This window comes from Lathyrus oleraceus, chromosome 6 (genome assembly GCF_024323335.1).
Source record: "Lathyrus oleraceus cultivar Zhongwan6 chromosome 6, CAAS_Psat_ZW6_1.0, whole genome shotgun sequence".
NCBI lineage: Eukaryota > Viridiplantae > Streptophyta > Magnoliopsida > Fabales > Fabaceae > Lathyrus > Lathyrus oleraceus.
In genome coordinates this window covers 464,418,271-464,434,926 of record NC_066584.1, presented here as the reverse complement: position 1 = coordinate 464,434,926, position 16,656 = coordinate 464,418,271, and the positions used below count along the sequence as shown (strand labels likewise).

Sequence of the window (16,656 nt, the reverse complement as noted above, 5' to 3'; positions counted from 1 at the left end):
CCACATAGTGTGATTGATCCAAAGAAATTCCTTGTTCGGGTCTCGTGATCTTGATACCAAGGATCATGCTTGCTTCTCCGAGGTCTTTCATGTCAAAGTTCTTGCACAACAATAATTTCACATCATTAATGGTTTGAATGTTTGATCCAAATATGAGTAGATCGTCAACATAGAGATATATGATAGTGCATATGTGATTCTCAGTTTTGTAATAAATGCATTTGTCACTTTCATTCACTTTGTACCCATTCAATATCATTAAATTATCAAACTTTTCATGCCATTATTTAGGAGCTTGTTTTAGTCCATACAGAGACTTGTCTAACTTACAGACCTTGTTTTCTTGTCCATAGATCACAAACCCTTCCGGTTGTTCCATATAGATTTCTTCTTCTAAGTCACCATTTAAAAAAAAGTTGTTTTAACATCCATTTGATGTGCTATTAAGTTATAAAGTAGTAGCTATTGAAATAAGTACCCTTATGGATGTAATTCTAGTGACTAGAGAAAAGGTGTCGAAGAAATCTATGTTTTCTCTTTGTCTAAAACCCTTGGCTACAAGGCGAGCCTTGTATTTATCAATAGTTCCATCAGATTTTAGTTTCTTTTTCAAAACTCATTTACAATCGATTAGTTTGCAACCAGGAGGCAAGTCTACTAAGAGTCAAATCTTGTTAGTTTCTAGAGATTCTATCTCATCAGTAATAGCCTCTTGCAATAAATCTACATCTAGAGATGACAAGGCTTCTTGAAGATTTATTGGATCTTCTTCTACATTATAAGCCGCATAATCGGGCCTATAGTCTTTAGTAATTCTTACTCTTTTACTTCGTCGAAGTTTTGTTTCTACAATGTCGCCACTTTATGTGTTTCTAATCACGGGAATGTGACTCGATTGAATGCCCCCACTATTTCTCGATTTGAAAGGAAATTTGTCTTCATAAAATTCAGCATCATTTGATTCTGTGATCACTTTTGCATTTAGGTCATAAAACCTATATGTCTTACTGTTTGTTGCATACCCAATGAATACGCATTCATAGGCTCTACTAGCGAGTTTAACTCATTTGGGATATGAAATTCTGACATAAGCCAGACAACCCCAAGTTCTCAAATAAGACAAGTTTGGTTGTCTTTTCTTTAATGTCTCATAAGGAAAGATCTTATTTTTTGACTTGGGAACTCTATTCAAGACATAGCAAATAGTCAATAAAATTTCCCCCCACCAGTGAGGTGCAGCACCAGAATTCATCATAATTGCAACAATAAATTCAGTAAGAGTTTTATTCTTTCTTTCTACTTTACCATTCATTTCAGGAGAATATGGAGCAGTCGTTTCATGTACAATTCCATGTTTACTATAAAAATCATTACATAACCCAAAATCGTATTCAGTTCCCCTATCACTATGAAGTCTCTTAATCTTCTAAATAAGTTGATTCTCAATTTCAGCTACATACATCTTAAACATGTCAAGAACTTCACTTTTATTCTTCATTAAGTACACATAAGTATAATCAGAACAATCGTCAATAAAGGTGATAAAATAACGTCTATTATTTCTAGTTAAAGTTCCATCTAATTCGCATATATCATAGTGTATAAGACCTAAAGGATCAGATTCTTTAATGATTGATTTGTGCTAAGTCTTAGTTATTGTAGCTTGACTATAATATTCATATTTATTTGAAACATTGACATTTAATTTAAGGATTAGGCCTAAGTTGCATGCATTAGAAATAACTCGCTTATTAACATGACAAAGTCTAGCATGCCAAATATTAAAATCACACAAAGAGTAAACAGAAGGAGAAATTTTATTCAATTCAAAATTCAACTTAAACATGTAATCTGTGGCATACCTTTTCCCAACAAAAATACAATTCTTAGTGATGGTGTACAAATATGCCCCAATAGACTGACTAAATCCTGCCTTATTTAAAAGAAAACCATAAACAAGATTCTTCCTAATTTCAGGAACATGCATGACATCCTTCAAGATCAAAGTCTTTCCTGAGGTGAAGTTCATCTCAATATCTCCAATTCTAGTAACATTATTGGTGTGAGCATCTCCCAATAACACTTTCTTATCTTCAGCATTCATGTATGTCTTGAACATATCACGATCATAACAAACATGACGTGAGGCGCCAGTTTCTATCCACCAACCATCACTTCCACCAACCATGTTGATTTCGGTGATCATAACAATGAATTGCTCATCAGTCAGGTTAACCTGTGCATTAGAGATAATAGGTTTAGGCATGCTCTTACATTTCTTAGCCACGTGACCCAGTTTTCCACAATTAAAGCAAGTGAAGATCAGTGCGTCATTTCTATGAGGTGGTGGTTGTTGTCTAGCAATCGGAGCATATGGTGCCCTTGGGGGATTCTCATTCTTAATTCGGTTCACAACATTGCGGTTCTTATTCTTTAATGGTTTTCCCGTAGGCTTCAGAACCGCACATAATCTCTTGTTGTTGTTAGAAACAACTAAGACTTCATCTTTCTGATCTTGTCTCCTAGCTTCGTCTTCAATTTGGAGGCGAGTGATCAGACTCTCGATTGAAAACTCTTTTGTTTTGTGTCAAAGCAAATTTTTGAAATCTTTCTAACCAGGGAGCAGTTTATCAATTATAACAGCAATTTGAAATTGTTCGTCGAGTGGCATACCTCCAGTTATGATTTCATGAGCAATTTTTTGAATATCGTGGCTTTGAGCTTCCACAGACCTTTCATCCACCATCTTATAGTTCAAGTAGCGGCTAACAGTATATTTCTTTACACATGCTTCTTTAGTATTATATTTCTTCTACAGAGCTTCCCATACCTATTTAGCATCCCATACCTATTTAGCATTCTTACAATTACTGTAGTATTTGTACAGATCGTTAACAAGACTGTTCAAAATGAGATTTTTGCAGAGATAGTCATTCTCATGCCATAAGCCGATTTCTTTCCTGAGTTGTAAATTACTCGCAAATTCATTAGTTTTAGCAGTTTCATCTGAATCTACAAAGTTCTTACCATTAGTTTGGTCGGGTGATCCAGAAGGAGCAACAGGGATATCCTCAGTCAGAACACGGGCAACCTTCTGTAAAGTTAAGAAAAACTTCATCTTAGCTTGCGAACGTTTGAAGTGAAAACCCTCAAACTTGAATGATTTGTCTGAGACAGCAGCGACCGCAGTAGTACCGATAATTTCCTCAGTAGTCATGACAGTTAAAACAACGTCTTAAAATTGTTGTTTTTGGTTTTGGAAAATTTTCCACAAAGAAAATTACCGGGACGAGTCGCATACTAGGTCGCTTACTTTAAGACGTTTCGTCGTACTACCAATAATTATGCAATACAGTCGAGTTTCGACGATGTCTCCAAGATAAAACAGTTCGTTCAATTTTACTATTATCATTTGCACTATAATAAATTATTCAAAGAAATACACCTTTAGATGGTGTTTAAACCGCTCGTAGTATCTGAAAAAATTCAGTCGTTGGTAGCACAATAAGTCACTCCAAAAATAAAGAAGAATAGAAATAATTTGAGATGAAGAGAATAAAGAAGGAGAAGAGAGATTCCAAAAATTCAGAATTCTGAAGTGACCTGCAATTGAACTGAGAAACCATATTTATGGATAAAAGATTCAACTGAATGGAGAGAAAATAATAGGAAAGAGTTACTTAACCAAAACTAGATTAAAATTAGATTTTGATAAGTGACACCTTATAAATATTAATTAATAATTAATTAATATCAATTAATTAATATCCATCTAATTAACTTCCATTAATTAATGGGAGACAATTTCAAATTCACATCAATTTTTCAACAATTTACTATGCGATAAATGATTAATCTAAGCGGTGGAAATTTGAACTCATTAACAAATAATCAAAGTTTCGATCCCTAGAAAAAACTCAATTTATAATATGGTAAAATAAAAACAATTTTTTATTTTAAATTAATATAAAAGTAGCGACACAAACTTTGTAAAAAAAAATTGAAAAATTTCTCTTTAATTCTTTCATTAAAATTGATAGATTTTATAAAATTTAAAAAGTTATAGATTATATTTATAGTTTATAGGTTAAAAAAGGTGATGATTTATAACTATTTCATGCTTTGTTTAGTTTTCATATTTTCTATTGTATAGTTTTCAGAAAATGTACGTTGAAGTGGCATCTGAAACAGAATGCATTGTCGTATATAAATGGCCATTATACTTATCATCCATGTTAGTAGTGCATATGATATGATATGTTGTCAATGTATGAATGGCACGTGTTAATGGAGTTTACACCATAAGTAATATAGGTTGTATTTAGCCAAATTCACACAAGCTAGTTATATATTGAACCTACTCTCAGTACAGTTTGGTTGATATCGTGGGATGCATTTAGTGATGAAGCCACTACCATATTGTGCTATAACATGGATAACCACTCACTCAAATTAAGATAACATCATGTTTCTTAATATAAATCTGACAAGTTCTTAGGTACTCCATTGTTTTGAAAGAGTACCAATATTGTTAAAGTTACTTGTTATATTAGTTTATAAGTAATTATCAAGATAACATCATGTTTCTTAATTGTTAGTTGATTATGATCATTATATGTCGTAGTGCCAAAATATTCGGAAGAGAATTCTCAAAAGCAATGGTTGTTATCGAAGTTTATTTGAAAATGAGATACGTTAATAAAATTTTTAAATAACAAAAAGATGATCACCGCAAGTCGATTATGTGTAGGAAATATGTTAGTATCCTTCAACATCCGTTTTTAAAAAGACTATCTCTAATTAATTTTGTAAAAAGATAATGTTAATCTTAATATATCTTATTTCTCCTAATTAATAAACACAAAGTATAATATATTTACAAGAATAGAGAAGAGAATTTTTTTTATTAGGTTGTTTGAAAAGATTTGATTTTTACTCCTACGTACCTTTTATGTTAATCGATTTTAAAGGAAAAAAGTTTGATCGCGCTAAGGCGAAAAGAAAGTTGTATGTTGGTTCTAGTTGTTTTAAGGAGGAAGACGGGTATTCGAACAAGCAAGTCGTACGACTTGTGTTCGAATACTCGAGGACAAAAGGGATGTGCATCCAATTCATTCTTTTTAATCCAATTTTGTTTGGTGAAAATGTGATATTCAAAACGATCAAGTTGTACAACTTGTGTTTTGAAAACTCGACGATGAAGATAGATGTACATTTATTTAACCATTTTCACACGATTTGGCTGATAAGGCGAGACTTAGAATAACCCAGGGGTGTTCGAGAAGGAAGAAAAAAGTCTGAACAAGCAAGTCGTGTGATTTGTGTCAAAACACTCGAGGACTAAAGGGGTGTACATCCAATTAATTCTCTTTAATCCAATTTGGTTATAAAGAAAATTAAAACGATCGAGTCATTATCTTATATTATTTAATCATATCTTAAGTTTTGTAACTCTGATTGAGGTGAAATTGCCATACCCTAAAATCCCCACTCTTAATTTAAAGAATAAAATCATCATTTTAGGATGCTACTTAAACATAACATGCATACTTTCCAATTAATTTCAAAACTCGCAGTGGAATTCAAAATAATTAAGATAAACTTCAAATATCTCTTCAAATGAAGTACTTAACAAAATTAACAAAATTCAACCATTAACTCAAAACAATTTAAATGACCAGTTCTCTGATGTTACAAATCAGAGCAACAATTCCAACTAAGCGACAATAAAACAATAAGGAAAAACAAAGACAACTTCATAGTCCTCTTCCAACTCACAACGACAATTACTCCTCCTGAGTATCTGTACAACATTGTACAAAACAACATAAAACAAACAACAAATAGGTGAGAATACGCTCAAATATATTAACGGTGTAAAAGAATATAAGGCTAACTTAAATCACACAATCAACAACACATGTGAAGAAAAATTGTGATCCAAAACGCAACGAAAATTAAAATTTTCCTTTAGTGATCCTTACGAATGGACATGATCAGTGATAGAAACGGTCACCTCTTGTGGTGATTGAAACCTTTGATGCAGATCTAATGAGTGATCATGAGCGTTGAATGGTGACAACGCCTCTACTCAGTCCACACTAACAGATCCCTTCAGTCTCAATGCTAGCTGCTACAAATGAAGGCTTTGAGAGAGAGAGAGAGAGAGAGAGAGAGAGAGAGAGAGAGAGAGAGACGAAATTTCATCAAGTGAAATGCTTCTGCACAAGGGTTCTATTTATAGAACCACTTGTGTGGGCTGCAAACTAAAAAGTCCACTTAAGTGTATGTGGTCCATATCTTATGGTATACCGAAAGTCACTTAAGCGCGTGGTATCTTACCACATTTCGTGTTCTACTTAAGTGCACCGTACCTTACGATGTTCTACAATTCACTTAAGTGCACCGTACCTTACGGTGTTCTTTATTTACTCTACTCTCATCAATTCGTTCTTTTGTGTGTGACCCTGTAGGTTTTCGCGACATTGACAATTATATTAAATCGCGTATTTAACATAATAAATAGTAAGCGGTATCTAGCAACACATCACTGATACCCAAGACACGAAAATGTCATGTGATCTGACAAATCCTTTTTTGTGATAATACTTGTGTGTACAATTTATCCTTTTGCCCTTATGTTTATATTGAACACAAGGCGTAGACCGTGTCATCCTTGTCCAATTCAATATTGGATCCTTAGACGTTTATCCTGTTACGCGGGATGGACAAATTCCATCTAGGTCACTCATGTCCCTCAGCATGCTTCGTGGAGTACCCATCAACTGTCTTTATGGTCATCCAGTTACGGATAACGTTTGATCAGCAATAAAACACTCGACTCTACATCTAGGGTCCATAGTGGTTTCAGGTCGAAGGGTGGTATACACCACTATCACCATGAGAATAACTTATGACACTTTGCATAACATGTCCACACGACAACACAACAATTCAACTCACATAGCCTTTATGTATGCAATGTGACTCATAGCTAGACTTTATGTATGTGATACCAATTTGGACATCAGAGGTTTGCTACTAATCTCTTGAGATTTGAATCAGTATATTTTGTCCCATATCTAACCGTAAATACTTGATTTTTCTACCAATTTTATTCTCTACCTCTGCTTTTCAAAACTTGAAATTGGTAAATAACTCATATTTCTGCTTCAAAAAATGCACTCAAATCTTGCGAGAAAAATCATCTATGAAAATCATAAAATACTTGAAATCACCCATGACAACCTCTTTGGTAGGCCCCAAACAAACATAATGGACATAGTCTAAAATTCCATCAATTTTGTGCTTTCCAGTCTTGAATCGAACACGACACTACGTTCCCAAGTACATAATACTTTGTGGATATATGTACTTGCAGGTATGAAGATTGTAACAATCTATTTATTTATTTTTGATACTGACAACGCTCTTAAGAGAAGTTTTCATCAAGTTTTGATATTCAATACTTTGTTTGTTCAAGTGTTGGTGCTTGAAGATTAATCAAGTGATGGTGTTTGATATGTTGATCAAGTGATAGTGCTTGACAAGTTGATTATCAAGTGATGGTGCTTGATATGTTATTCGAGTAATGATGCTTGACAAGTTGTTGATCAAGTGATGATGCTTTGGTGTTATCAAGCGGTTTGTTTGATGATAAAGATCGTTATGAAGAGTTATCCGAAGCCTCATCAGAAGAATATTCAAGTTTTCAAATGAATGCTAAAGTTAGAGATAAAATGGCAAGGAACCAGAAAATTCATGAAAGCTCACTTGTCTATTTCAAGTCATTAATATTTATAAAGGTATAAAATGAACTCTCTATTTTTCTAAAGAAAAATCACAGACACTTAAACCCCTTGAGAAGTCTCTCCAAACACCGCAGAACAAGGAGCAAAGTACATTGAGCAATAATATGATATGTCTGTTGAGAAAATTTAATAATTTGCACGTTTGGGTTGTCCTAGTTTTTAGGAGTATCAGTAAATTTGTTTCAGTTTACCTAGTCAATAGGAGTTTATTTTTGAATATGTTAGATAGTGCCTATTTTCATGGTACCTTTAGTTATGTATTTGCCTATTTATAGGCTGTTAAGTTTATCAATGAAATAAGCCAGAAAATTATATTCTGTCACCTGTTGTTAACAGTGGTATCTAGAGCTGGTTTTACGTGAGAGGGACTGCAAATTGAGAGAAAAAAAAATACTGTGAGGGAGAGAAACAGGAAAAATAGTAGTTTTTTTCTGCACACATGGCTTCTGAAAATAGCTTTGTGCAAGCATCTATTCCACGCTTTGATGGTCACTATGACCATTGGAGCATGCTCATGGAGAACTTCTTGAGGTCCAAAGAATATTGGACGGTTGTTGTTTCTGGAGTAGCAGAAACAGCAGCAGGTGTTACGCCTGTTTCTGGAGTAGCAGAAACAACAGCAGGTGTTACGCCGACAGATGCGCAAAAGACAGAGCTTGAAGGGCTGAAGTTAAAGGACCTTAAAGCAAAAAATTATCTCTTCCAAGCTATTGATCGCTCAATTTTGGAAACCATTCTGTGCAAGGACACCGCAAAGCATATTTGGGATTCCATGAAGAAGAAATACCAAGGTACAACAAGAACAAAGAGGCAGCAGCTTCAAGCACTTCGTTCAGAGTTCGAATTACTTCGAATGAAATCAGGAGAGTCAGTTACCAACTACCTTTCAAGAATGATGGCTATTGTTAACAAGATGCGGATTCATGGAGACAAGACAACAGATGTCACCGTTGTTGAGAAGATTCTTCGATCCTTGACACCAAAATTTAATTTTGTTGTCTGTTCGATAGAAGAAGCTAATGATGTTGATGAACTTTCAATTGATGAATTGCAAAGTTCCTTGTTGGTTCATGAACAAAAAATTAACCAACAGGAAAAAGAAGAGCAAGCATTGAAGACCTTATCAGAAAATCACTTCATACCTAGTAGAGCCGATAGAGGACGGGGAAGAGGTAGAGGTCGAAATAGAGGAGTCAGAAACAACAATGATCGTGGGAACCAACAGCAAAATCATCATCAAGAGAGTCAATTTCAAGGAAGAGGCAGAGGACGCGGAGGCCACCACTCAATAACTTATCGATCAAAGTCAGCAGACAAGTCCAATGTTGAATGTTTCAGATGTCATAGGTATGGTCATTATAAATCAGAATGTCAAACTGATTTGAATAAACGAAGTGGAGATCAAACTAACTTTGCAGAAAAGGAAGAAGAGGTGTCTCTTTTGATGGTGTATCACGTGAAGGAAGAAACTCAACAAAACATGTGGTATTTAGACACTGGCTGCACCAACCACATGTGTGGAGAGAAGGAGGCATTTTCTGACTTGGATGAATCCTTTCGCAGCTCTGTTAAGTTTGGTGACAACTCCAAAATTTCGGTTATGGGAAAAGGAAAGGTAACAATCCAAACCAAAGGAAATTCCACCCACACTATCACTAATGTTCTTTTTGTGCCTGATTTAAAAACCAACTTGCTTAGTGTGGGTCAGTTACAAGAAAAAGGATACGAGATTTTTATCAAAGATGGAGTATGTCAGATTCAAGATGCAAAGTTGGGCTTAATTGCTCAAGTTAACATGACGGCGAATCGTATGTTCCCACTTTATCTCCACAACACAGCTCATTCGTGCCTCTCGACAAAATTAGAAGATGAGGCATGGCTATGGCACTTTCGCTATGGGCATCTAAATTTTGGCGGATTGAAAACTCTACAACAAAAAGGCATGGTGACGGGGCTTCCTCAAATTACAGCTTCTTCTCAAGTTTGTGAAGAATGTGTTGTTAGCAAACAACACCGTAAGCAATTCCCACAAGGAAAATCTTGGAGAGCGAAGAAAACATTGGAGCTTGTTCATTCCGATATTTGTGGGCCAATAACACCACATTCTAATGGAGGTAAAAGATATATAATTACTTTCATTGATGATTATAGTCGTAGGATTTGGGATTATTTTTTGCAAGAAAAATCTGAAGCCTTTGTAGCTTTTAAAAGCTATAAAGCGCTTGTTGAGAAAGAAGTTGGCAACCCAATAAAAGTTCTTCGCACGGATCGTGGCGGAGAATATAACTCACATGAATTTGCAAATTTTTGTGAGAACCATGGAATCAAGAGACAACTTACAGCAGCTTATACACCGCAACAAAATGGTGTATGCGAGAGGAAAAACCGCACTATTATGAATATGGTGCGTAGTCTTTTGACAACAAGTGGCATTCCAAAAAGTTTCTGGCCTGAAGCAGTTAATTGGAGCACTCATTTATTGAACAGAAGTCCTACACTTGCTGTTAAAAATCTGACACCAGAGGAAGCATGGAGCGGAAGGAAACCTACTGTAGATTATTTCCGATTTTTTGGGTGTATTGCCTATGCCCATATTCCAGATGAGAAAAGGAGGAATTTAGACAACAAGGGAGAAAAATGTATTTTTCTTGGTGTTAGTGATAAGTCAAAAGCTTATAAACTATACAATCCGAGCACCATGAAAATTGTCATCAGCCGTGATGTGGTATTTGATGAAAAATGCACCTGGTCATGGAATCAAAATGGTGTTAAAGAAAGTATTCCAACTGATTTTGATGATGAGGAGAAAGTGCAGCAGCCTATGGAAAAAGAGCAAGAAGATGAAGTCACTCAAATAGTTCCAACTGATCAAAGCCCACTTACAGCTGAATCACAAAGACCTCAACGTGTTCGAAGGAGACCAGCATGGATGATTGATTATGAGGTAACTGGAGTTGACCAAGGTGACGACCCACTTACACACTTTGCTCTATTTTCAGATTGTGATCCTACCGTCTTTGAAGTGGTTGTCAAAGAACCAAAATGGAGAAAGGCTATGGATGCTGAAATTACAGCCATTGAAAGAAATGACACATGGGAGCTATGTGATCTTCCAAAAGGGCAGAAGACAATTGGTGTAAAGTGGGTTTACAAGACAAAGCTGAAGGAGAATGGTGAGGTTGACAAACACAAGGCGCGCTTGGTAGCTAAGGGCTACAAGCAGGAGTTTGGTGTTGATTATAAAGAAGTTTTTGCTCCTGTTGCAAGGCATGATACAATCAGATTGGTGATTGCTATGGCAGCTCAAAACTCATGGCCTATCTTCCAGTTGGACGTGACATCAACATTCCTCCATGGAGATTTGCGAGAAGAGGTATTTATCGATCAACCTCCTGATTATGTAAAGCTTGGCAATGAGCACAAAGTGTATAAGTTAAAGAAAGCTCTATATGGGTTAAAACAAGCTCCACGAGCTTGGTATAATCGTATAGAAACTTATTTTTTGAAGGAAGGATTTCAAAAATGTCCTTATGAACATACACTTTTTACAAAGACTGAAGATGGAGGGAAAATGCTCATTGTTTGCTTATATGTAGATGATTTGATCTACACTGGAAATAATACAGCCATGTTTGGAAGTTTTAAGAAATCCATGATGGTTGAATTTGAGATGTCTGATCTTGGCATGATGCATTACTTTCTTGGCATTGAAGTGGTGCAATCTTCTACTGGAATTTTCATTTCTCAAAAGAAGTATGTGCGGGAAATCTTGAACAGGTTTCAAATGAAGGATTGTAATCCTGTAAATACTCCATCTGAGTTTGGTATGAAGTTAAACAAAGATGATGGCGGAAAGAAGGTTGATGACACTATTTACAAACAAATAGTGGGGAGTTTAATGTATTTGACAGCAACAAGACCTGATATAATGCATGCTGTAAGTGTGATTAGCAGGTACATGGGATGTCCCACAGAGATTCATCTCTTGGCTGCAAAAAGAATTTTTCGTTATTTGCAAGGAACTAAGGACAATGGGCTGTTCTACAAAAGTGGAGAAAAGTCAGATCTGTTTGGGTTTACGGATAGTGATTATGCAGGAGATTCGGATGATCGAAAAAGCACATATGGGTATGTTTTCAAGATGGGGACAGGAGCTGTTTCATGGTCATCAAAGAAACAACTTATTGTCACATTATCATCCACTGAAGCTGAATTTGTTGCTGCAACAGCTTGTGCTTGTCAAGCTATATGGCTAAAGAAAATTCTTAAAGAGCTGCATTTTAAGGAGGATGGACCTACTCAGATTTACTGTGACAACAGTTCAGCAATAAAGCTTTCAAAAAATCCAGTTTTACATGGTCGAAGCAAACATATAGATGTGAAGTATCATTTTCTGAGGGATTTCACAAATGATGGAGTCATTAATCTTACTTACTGCAGAAGTGAAGACCAGATAGCTGATATTCTAACCAAGCCTTTCAAGTTTCCTGCATTTCAGAAGCTCAGGAGGCTACTTGGTGTTTGTACTTCAAAGTTTTCAATTTGAGGAATGGAGTTTTAAAGCTTAACTCTCACTAAACTGAATGTGTGTCTGAAACATCAGTTTAAGGGAGGGATTGTTGAGAAAATTTAATAATTTGCACGTTTGGGTTGTCCTAGTTTTTAGGAGTATCAGTAAGTTTGTTTCAGTTTACCTGGTCAATAGGAGTTTATTTTTGAATATGTTAGATAGTGCCTATTTTCATGGTACCTTTAGTTATGTATTTGCCTATTTATAGGCTGTTAAGTTTATCAATGAAATAAGCCAGAAAATTATATTCTGTCACCTGTTGTTAACAATGTCAATCATGTAGACACTCACACGGTATCTGAATTGACACAAAACTAATCACAATTTCACACGTTCAGGAAGATTGCATGCATGCAATTATAGTTCCCTATTATTGAGCTCTATACAAATGCAAGTAAAACTAATTTGGTTAAACTCTAGAAATATAATGCACTTGTAAATACTCTTCCAGAAAAACGAACTTTCAGATTTCTGGAAAGTAATCTAACACAACTCTATTTAGCTGTGTAATTTGTCATGCTTTTGACAAATATAAGCAATAAAAAAGTAATATAGTCAATGATGGAAACCCAGTTAATATCATGTGATTAGTCACATGATCCATATTAGCATGTGATGGAAACAATAGAAGTATCAGAAGTATGAGATTTGGTGAAGGATCACATGACAAGCTCCTTCATTCCATGTTCTACCAACAATACACAACAAAGATGTGGCAGGTCCAACAATCCATTTTCCATGTACCTTCCTTCCCTTTCCTCTTCCTTAAATCTGAATCATTCACACAACTATACATTGCTTTGTTCTTCATTTATGTCCAGAGATCTCAGTTTCAAGGAGGAGATGATTCTACAACTTTGTAGTTTAGTCTGGCAATCAATTGATTACATAGGAAAGGTAGACTTGCAATCAAGATTGCATTAGCTGCTAGGACTTTTATTGAGTTTTATTTTTGTATTGGATTACAAAATGAGTTCTCAGGTGATGTAATGGCCCAATGGGAGCATTGTTTTGTACTTGTATTGTATTAGATTCGATCTCCTGTCGGAAGCAGATTTCAGACAAAAAGAGTTCAGTTCTAGTCAGGATGAAAAGTGTAATATAACCGGAAAAAAACCAAGCATGATGGTGCTGCAAACTGTTTTATTATAATCTTTCTAAATTGAAAAGGTAACAGTTGCTGGTTGCTTTTTAGGCATGCATTTTCACATGGACAGTTTCCAAAGAAAATCCTTTCCTTACACTTATATTCAGTGTTTTGGAGTATTGAGTTAGAGGATGTGTAAAAGTAACATCATAATCTCCATGATGTAGTGAAATATCTATAATTCCTCTACTATCTGCTATGGCTGTTTGGGGACCAGTTCCCCACTCGCGAATCAGCTTGTCCACAACGTCTCCGGCAGCAGTATTTTTAAAATTTGCATCTGCAAGTAAGGTACTGTCGTTGAAACCAGCTTGTGCTGGTCCAACAAACATTACAATCCCTTGAACTGCAGGATGAGAGAAACCCTCTCTTAGTATCTGTTCAAAGTACTCTGCCTGCCCAATAAACAAAAAATGAGAAAGAAACGTTCCGTTTCTGTTTTTCCTGTGATAAACTATGCATCTTCTGTATTAGAAAATGCAGCATTGTATGTCGACTTGTGCAATAAGCAGAAGTTATAACTAGCAAATGTACCTGATTTGGCTGAGGATCCACACTGGTTTCTGTGAGCCATATGGGAAGTCCGGTTGCAGCAAGAAGATCTAGACCTGACCTCATGTAAGCAAGGTTTGGCACACCAACTGAAAAATGGCATTGCAACCCAATGGCTAGTAATATTCCAGCAGTTCCTGGAAATTGCTGAATCTCCTTAAGTTTCCTGATATAGTTGGCTGGGCTGGCATCCTTATCCCCGCTGAACTCAATGGTGTTATACTCATTCATGAACATCTTGGTGTTTGGATCAAGATGGTAAGCTGCTGAATAATATTCTGCAGAGACATTTTCGCCGAGTTTGTCCTCAAAAAAGTGGAAATGGACATTCTCATTCACGACATCCCATGCAATAAGTTGTCCTTTATACCTTGAGACAACAGAATTCATTCTTTTCTCAGCTGCTACTCGTAATTCGTCTGGAGACAGGGACAAATCCCAGTGAGGTTGACGTTTTTCACTGTCCCACAAAATGTTATGACCTCTCACAGAAATGCCATTTTCTTTGGCAAATTGTAACATGGCATCTGGGATAGTATAGTCTTCCTTGCCTTGAATTTTCTCTGTACTATACCATTTCATCTCATTGGTGAAAGTTGTGTATTTGAATCTTGAAACAAACCATTTCTGGTACTCACTGTTTGTGAGGATATTATGGTTCATCGCACACCCATATGGAAAATTTGCCCTTGTTTGTTTGATAACAACAGTTGCTCCTTCCAACACTGTTTCGTTTGGATGAGTTACCTGGAATCTCACCCTGCTCTTACGTACCTGCAGGTTATAAATTGCAAAACTTGTTAATACCATTTTCTTTCTGCTATACTTCTACTACTGATTTTCACTGCAGGTTAGAAAGACAGCGAGGTGTTGGAAACTATGACTAGCTTACCCTCTCAACGCTGTCGTCTTGGTGTGATCTCCATTGCTTTCTGGTGAATGGTTGTAAGGACACGTTATCAGCCCATAATTCCACAGTTGGATTCTCAGTCTGCATTGCTAGTAAGTTTCAGATAACAAAATTTCACAAATATCAAAATACATGAACACAACCACTTTCATCATTTTATCCATTCTCTGATTTTGGATTGTACTCAAGCATATGGCCCCTACTTATAAACTTGTTCTCAGGTTAGATCTCATCAAATGTAGGACTTTTAACACAATCCTGAACAAATATTTAAATAGTATCAAAATGTAAATTTCATTTTATACATGAGGAATAATAGAGTTGTAATAGAGGCCTTGTAAACACATAGTTGAGGAAGCTTGAAGAAATATAAGCAAAATCACCTCAAAAAGAATCTCAGCAGGGGTTGAAAAGTTAGCAACAATGCCCCCTTTTAGCAGAGACCAGCATCCATGGTTGGCTATGACATGACCACCATGTACCGATTCACTTCCATTTGTTTTAAAAACAACCGAAACAATCTCACTTCCTTCACTCAGCTGAAGCCAAGCTGAAATGTCCAAAATGTTTTTACAAAACTAACTTAATGAATCACCAGCATCGTATAACAGTCATCAAACAATCATTAACAAAAGATAAACACGACGAGTTACCAGAAAAAATGTATATCAGTCCTTTCTTCAGATGAACCTTCTGAGAGAAACCATCCAATGCTCGTGTTCTGTTGCGAGCAACAATGAATCTATTGCCGTCATTTGATATCCGTTCCTCAATTGTTCCATTTCCAAACACAGTCCAACCCTTAATGTTATGATCAAACCCTGGATTTACTATAATGCCTCCTCCATATTGTGCCCTATGAGGTTCTTTCACACACTGCATTATTTCAAAGCATTGGCAACACAAGTAATTTAGCTGAATGAAAACTTGCACAAACCAATTTCAGTTAGTCATAAACATGTTAACTGATAAAGAAGAGACATTACCTGAGTAGTAGCAGAATAATCATAAGGTTTAGAATGGAGTAGAAACCCTGCATGTGTTGAAAAGACACACATACATTATTAGAGAAAAAGGAACACAAGATAGAGAGTAGTGAAAGAGAGAAAGGAACCTGAAGAAAGGAGTAGAAGGCAAGACGCGGAGAGCAAGAAAATGCACAACTCTGCTGCTACTGCAACAACCTTCATCTTGTGACTAATCAAACAATAACGCACCGTCCAATTTATAGCAATTTTTTCGAGCATGTGAAATGTTGCAGATGCTAAACTTCATTAACTATCTTCTTTTCTTTTTCTAAAAAAACTATCTACTCTTTTTTATTTGATTTTGAATTTCTCTTTATTTTTAGTACTGCTATATTTCTCTTTTATTAAATAAAAGAAATTGATTCAAGATACTACTTATTTCTTACTAGTTACTACTTACTATTTTTTCGCACCAATGAACAAATTATTTAAACAACTAATAATTCTGTTTTGGCATAATTATAATTTTTATCTTTTTATTTTATTCATGTATATGATTGATTAGCATCTTAAAATCATTCAATTTTATAAAATATTTGTGCTTTGATGGATTTCCATCTTTTTCTAGTTTTTTTTACTGTCACCGTCTTCATATTTAATGGATACGGTATGGTGGAATTATTTATGGGTTTGTATTT

General features: G+C 35.5%; 1 protein-coding gene across 2 annotated transcripts; it reads right to left on the bottom strand.

The window, feature by feature from the left end:
- Window positions 1-12,714: 12,714 nt before the first annotated feature.
- On the bottom strand, window positions 12,715-16,278 carry LOC127092922 (endo-1,4-beta-xylanase 5-like). 2 transcript variants are annotated; one of them, XM_051031817.1, is made up of 7 exons: window positions 16,105-16,278; window positions 15,977-16,023; window positions 15,644-15,866; window positions 15,374-15,540; window positions 14,973-15,071; window positions 14,063-14,854; window positions 12,715-13,422 (listed from the first exon to the last, which is right to left on the bottom strand). In XM_051031817.1, the coding sequence occupies exons 1-7, from the start codon at window positions 16,235-16,237 to the stop codon at window positions 13,318-13,320; spliced, it is 1,566 nt and encodes a 521-aa protein (XP_050887774.1). In that variant the 5' UTR covers window positions 16,238-16,278; the 3' UTR covers window positions 12,715-13,317. The 2 variants fall into 2 exon arrangements, with proteins under 2 accessions (XP_050887774.1, XP_050887773.1); XM_051031816.1 differs by lacking the exon at window positions 12,715-13,422 and adding an exon at window positions 13,508-13,923 and having other exon boundaries at window positions 16,105-16,276.
- Between the last annotated feature and the right edge of the window lie 378 nt (window positions 16,279-16,656).

Excerpts from the sequence above, each read along its gene's own strand:
- LOC127092922 (XM_051031816.1), bottom strand. The coding sequence starts at position 16,237 with ATGCTCGAAAAAATTGCTATAAATTGGACGGTGCGTTATTGTTTGATT. Across the intron at positions 16,024-16,104 it reads CCTTCTACTCCTTTCTTCAG|GGTTTCTACTCCATTCTAAA; the intron begins GTTCCTTTCTCT and ends CAACACATGCAG. Across the intron at positions 13,924-14,062 it reads TGGATCCTCAGCCAAATCAG|GCAGAGTACTTTGAACAGAT; the intron begins GTACATTTGCTA and ends TTTATTGGGCAG.